The 5,983-nt window shown below is 56.2% G+C and overlaps 1 protein-coding gene across 1 annotated transcript; it reads left to right on the forward strand.

The window, feature by feature from the left end:
• The first annotated feature begins 414 nt into the window (after nt 1-414).
• On the forward strand, nt 415-4,015 carry LOC103626217 (calcium-transporting ATPase 7, plasma membrane-type). Its single transcript, XM_008646621.3, has one exon. The coding sequence runs from the start codon at nt 845-847 to the stop codon at nt 3,923-3,925; it is 3,081 nt and encodes a 1,026-aa protein (XP_008644843.1). The 5' UTR covers nt 415-844; the 3' UTR covers nt 3,926-4,015.
• Nucleotides 4,016-5,983: the final 1,968 nt, after the last annotated feature.

The following is a 5,983-nucleotide window of genomic DNA, read 5'->3' on the forward strand; positions in this document are numbered from 1 at the left end:
GCTTGCGCGGGCTTATACTTTGAATTCAAGCCCTTTTGGAATTTAAAGTCCGTCCACCAAATGTCATTTAAAAATAGTTTCGTGTTCGATTGGACTTTGAAGATGCACGGTGTAGATGGTAATTAAAGTTGGTGTTAACATCGACCGGCGCATGAAGTCGTGACGGCATGTTGTTAGAAAACTACAGCTGGGCGGTGGGCCGGTGGCGGTGGGCTGTGGTCGGCCATGGACGTGCGCTCCACAAGCAAAATGGGTCCGTACGCGCATCCATCGTCCTCGCGTACGCCCCGCGTCGCCCCGCCAAGCCAGCCTGGGCCTGCTGGCGAACAGCGCGCGTCGAAACCAATTAGCAGCAGCAGCCCATCAAATGGCCAATGTTATGTATACTTCTACTACTTACAAATTTCGCCAAAGTTGAGCTGGAATTGTCTCGTTCGTTCACAATTCACAAAAGCTTTACAACTTCCCTTGCAGCTTCCCTTGAACCAACGTTTGTTTGCAACAGCTAATAAACTCCTGGGCAAGCAACGCCCCGATCGCCTCAAAATAGCTGCGCGCAGCTTCCTGGCAGCTTCGCCGATCTCCTCGTAGCTGGGAGTATATAGATACTAGTGCGCGTGGTGCCTGCCATCTTCCTCTCCCAGATTACCCGCAGCTGTTCTCAACTTCCCGTATAAGCCGTGAGCACTTGATCAGTTGTTTCCGCGACCGGGTTTTGGGAATCAATAAACCATTGCCTCTCCTAGCTTCATATCCGCGCACTCTATAGATTCACGAGAGTTTGCTTTGTCCCCCCAATTCTCATCGGTGTAGGCGGCTCGTCTTCATTAATTCGTGTGAACAAATGGAGTGCGCCGACTACCTGATCGGGGTGGGCACAATGGCGACGGCGGCGGACCCGCTGCGGTGGACGAAGCAGTGGAGGAAGGCCACCAACGTCATCCGGACGTGCCACAGGCTGGCCCGCCTCAGTTTCTCCCGCGCCATCCTGCGCCGGACCGGCTCCTACGTCGAAATCAAGATCGACGACGACGGCTGCGGCCCCGGCGCCGCCGCCAGCACGTCGCGGTCCGACGACGCCGCTCCGGCGGAGTTCTCTGTCGCCGCGCACGACGAGGGCTTCAGGTGCCTGGTCAAGGACAAGCGCCACGACTGCTTCCGCCGCCTCGGCGGCGCCGCCGGGATCGCGTCCGCGCTGGCGTCGGACGCGGAGACCGGCATCCGCGGCGACGACCGCGACGTGCGGCTCCGCCGGGAGGCCTTCGGCGGGAACACGTACCCGCGGAGGAAGCCCAAGGGGTTCTGGACCCACGTGTGGGACGCGCTCAGCGACGCCTTCCTCCTCGTGCTGCTCGTCTGCGCCGCCGTCTCGCTGGGCTTCGGCATCAAGGAGCACGGCCTCAAGGACGGCTGGTACGACGGCGTCAGCATCTTCCTCGCCGTCTTCCTCGTCGCCGCCGTGTCCGCGGTCAGCAACCACGGCCAGGCCAGGCGCTTCGACAGGCTCGCCACCGAGTCCGACAACATCACCGTCGCCGTCGTCCGGGGCGGCAGGAGGCAGGAGCTCTCCATCTTCGACGTCGTCGTGGGCGACGTCGTCGTGCTCAACATCGGCGACGCCGTGCCCGCGGACGGCGTCTTCATGCAGGGCCACGCGCTGCAGGTGGACGAGTCCAGCATGACCGGCGAGCCGCACCCTGTCGACATCGACGCCGAGAAGAACCCGTTCCTCGCCTCCGGCGTCAAGGTCATCGACGGATGCGGCCACATGCTCGTCACCGCCGTCGGCACGGACACCGCCTGGGGCGAGATGATGGGCAGCATCACCAGGGAGAAGACCGAACCCACGCCGCTCCAGGAGCGCCTCGAGGCCCTCACCTCCAGCATCGGCAAGGTCGGGATTGCTGTCGCGGTTCTCGTCTTCGCCGTGCTCACCGCGCGCCACTTCACGGGCAGCACCAGGGATGAGCAGGGCAACCCGACGTTCGACAGGCACCACGTCTCTTTCAACACCGTCTTCACCGCGCTCGTCGGCATCTTCCAGCAGGCCATCACCATCATCGTGGTGGCCATCCCCGAGGGCCTCCCGCTCGCGGTCACGCTCACGCTGGCCTTCTCAATGAAGCGGATGGTCAAGGAGCACGCGCTGGTGCGCACGCTCTCGGCGTGCGAGACCATGGGCTCGGTAACCGCCATCTGCACCGATAAGACGGGCACTCTCACGCTTAATCAGATGAAGGTGACGGAGTTCTGGGTCGGCACCGACCGACCCAAGGCGGCGGCCACGGTCGCCGCCGCCGTCGTCAGTTTTCTGCGCCAGGGAGCAGGGCTCAACACCACCGGAAGCGTGTACAAGCCGGACAACGTCTCGCCACCGGAGATATCGGGCAGCCCGACAGAGAAGGCCCTGCTGTCTTGGGCCGTGGCGGAGCTCGGCATGGACGCCGACGCGCTCAAGAGGAGCTGCAAGGTGTTGCACGTCGAGGCGTTCAACTCCGACAAGAAGCGCAGCGGCGTGATGATAAGGGACAACGCGACGGGCGCGCTGACCGCGCACTGGAAAGGCGCCGCGGAGATGGTCTTGGCGAGCTGCTCTGCGTATGTCGGTTCAGACGGCGCGGCACGCGAACTCGACGCGGGCAAGAGGAGGAAGCTCCAAGAGATCATCAGCGGGATGGCGGCCGCCAGCCTCCGGTGTATCGCCTTCGCCTACAAACATGTCGACAGCGAGCACTCAAAGATCGACGACGAAGGGCTGACACTGCTGGGCTTCGTCGGTTTGAAGGACCCCTGCCGGCCAGAGGTCAGGTCTGCCATTGAGGCCTGCACCAAGGCGGGCGTCGCTGTGAAGATGGTCACGGGCGACAACGTCCTCACGGCCCGTGCCATCGCCAAGGAGTGCGGAATCATCTCAAACAGCGACCACGACGCCATCGTAATCGAGGGGCAAGAGTTCCGCGCCATGTCACCGGAGGAGCAGCTGGAGATCGTGGACCGCATCCGCGTCATGGCGCGGTCTCTGCCCATGGACAAACTGGTGCTGGTGCAGCGCCTGAAGCAGAAGGGACACGTGGTCGCGGTCACCGGCGACGGAACCAACGACGCGCCGGCGCTCAAGGAGGCCGACGTGGGCCTGTCCATGGGCATCCAGGGCACCGAGGTCGCCAAGGAGAGCTCCGACATCGTCATCATGAACGACAACTTCGACACGGTGGTGACGGCCACCCGGTGGGGCCGCTGCGTCTTCAACAACATCCAGAAGTTCATCCAGTTCCAGCTCACCGTCAACGTCGCCGCGCTCATCATCAACTTCGTGTCGGCGATGACCTCTGGCAAGATGCCGCTCACGACCGTGCAGCTGCTGTGGGTGAACCTGATCATGGACACCATGGGCGCCCTGGCGCTGGCGACGGACACGCCTACCAAGGCGCTCATGCGCCGCCCGCCCATCGGCCGCACTGCACCGCTCATCAGCAACGCCATGTGGCGCAACCTCGCCGCGCAGGCGGCGTTCCAGGTCGCCGTCCTTCTGGCGCTGCAGTACCGCGGCCGGGAGATCTTCGGCATCAGCGAGAAGGCCAACGGCACCATGATCTTCAACGCCTTCGTGCTCTGCCAGGTGTTCAACGAGTTCAACGCGCGGGAGATCGAGCGCAGGAACGTCTTCGCCGGCGTGCTCCGGAACAAGATGTTCCTGGGCATCATCGCCGTGACGATCGCCATGCAGGTGCTGATGGTGGAGCTGCTCACGAGGTTTGCTGGCACCCAGAGGCTTGGCTTGGCCCATTGGGGTGTCTGTGTCGCCATTGCCGCGGTGTCGTGGCCCATTGGATGGGCCGTCAAGTTCATCCCCGTGCCTGACCGGCCGCTACGTGAGATCTTAGCAACGAGGATGAAAACAATATCTAGGATAATGACACAATAATGTTATTTTTTTTAGAAAAAAGTATAATTCATTTATTGGTATTTTATTGTAAATACAGTTTACTAAGATAATGGATTTGTTATATGCTCATCTACTGTATTAGTATTTGGCCAACGTTAATTCTCAAAGCCTAATATTTACTACATTAATTGGAAAAAATTAAATTAAAGTAACCTCCTACATGCTAATAAATTACCCATCAGTTATGCTAATGGCAAAACTTTTTGCCCGGCTATGAAAAAGAGATGTCGACGGGGCCATGATCCATACGCAAACCGGATGATATCATTTCCCTGCTACATAGAACAACAGTTTTCACGCTTCCAACATGGTTGCATACGCAAACCAGCTAGGATGTCCAAGTTAATTGTACCGGATGATAATTGTACCGGATGATATTATTGCTCAATAGTACTAATATTCACGGTTTCAACACCATCGTGTTTCACGCGCTAAATACGTAGGTCATATGTTTGCTTCCTTTCCCCACGTATTGGGATGGCAGTATGACACAATCGACCTGATCAGTCTATGTGGCACACCTCACTCCACTCATGTTGTGTAGTCCCAATAGTTCCTCTCTCTTGTTCCTATCTCTCATTGTTCACTTCTGCTACCGCTACCCCTCCCTTTCTCATACGTCGTCGTACCCCTGCTCGCTATATCACATCGATCACTCTCATTTTTGCGCCACCACTACTAAAATTGGTAAGGGAAAATATAAATTATACAAATACTTGACAAAAACTAGCATATGTATCAATGGTCATATATCACATATAAATATATTTTTATGTAATAGTTGTGCTGTAATATTTTATTAGATAATTTGTGTGCCATCGTAACACACGAGAATTGTACCAATATTGTACTAAATTTAGAATTTGTTTGGTGTACCGCTTACCGACTCCGCCAACGAACGGAGCATGCGGAACAACGCCATACGATTTTGCAAGAAGGAGCATTCGACCACCTAAACCTATAGGCCCCGCTTGGGAGGACTTCACTTCAAGAATTTTAGGTTTGTTCTAGATTTTTATATCCAAACAGGTCAGCTTCACGAGCTGTAGCTTTAAAAAATTGAAATAGAGCCTTTATGAAATTTTTGAAGCTCCTCAAAGGGTGCTTCAAAAACACAATTTTCATACCTCCTCATGATGTTGCACGGAAATTACTCACCATGACATTGGTTACCCAACCTATTTACGTCTCATTAATCATCAAGGGTAATTAAGAAAACTCACACAAATTGATTGTATTACAGAAGCTATAGTCCATGTGCAAGCCGAACACTCTCGGAACCCACCTTAACAATATGTTGGAGTTGTTTTATGGCGAAGCTAAAAAATAGAAGTTGTAATTCTTGAAGTAAAGCCCTCCCATAGTCAGGAGCCCTTTTCATGTATAGAAACAAAGCCACAAAAGTCTTCTAGGTGTCTTCTCGTCTGAGGTCCGTCTTTGTGCGTGCATCCGAAAGAACTCAGCCCCCAACCTAGGGGGACAACCCCTCCCTTTTATAGGCCGAGAGAGGGATCAGCCAGCAGTGGCTTGCCCTGGAAGGATCCATCAGGCAAGGATGAAACTAAGCGTTCTACCTAGGGTAAAGCTACGTGTGCTTGTGGGCCCCGGGGTCGCCTGACTGTCTCATATTCTTTATGGTGGACGGTGCGGGTAGTGTGGGTCCTAAGCGCCATCATTTGGGCTATGCCGACCCCTGGCCTTCATAGCCTAGGGCTCAACGTGGCTCGTCCTGTTGCACCCTGCCAGTGGCCTACTCACTCTAGGCTAGTCCCGATAGGTCATGAGTGCATCAAAGGCCAGGGGTGCGGGCCATAAATGTGCCACAGTCCGAGGGGTTTGTAGGTCATGATTGCTCCATGGTCCGAGAGGTTCATAGGTCATGAGTGTGAAGCAGACCGGTGCCTCCACCGTGGCTCCTCGCTAGGCGCAGTTAATGCGGCCAGTCACCTATATCAGGTCGGTCTCAGGCCAAGCACGGGACCCACTCGAGTGGTTTCCCTCCGGCACGCCCGACCCCCTGTTAGGTTCTGCCATGCC

The sequence above is a fragment of the Zea mays genome, chromosome 5, assembly GCF_902167145.1.
Source record: "Zea mays cultivar B73 chromosome 5, Zm-B73-REFERENCE-NAM-5.0, whole genome shotgun sequence".
Classification (NCBI taxonomy): domain Eukaryota; kingdom Viridiplantae; phylum Streptophyta; class Magnoliopsida; order Poales; family Poaceae; genus Zea; species Zea mays.

Bases quoted from the DNA above. Each gene is read 5' to 3' on its own strand.
- LOC103626217 (XM_008646621.3), top strand. From the start codon at position 845: ATGGAGTGCGCCGACTACCTGATCGGGGTGGGCACAATGGCGACGGCG.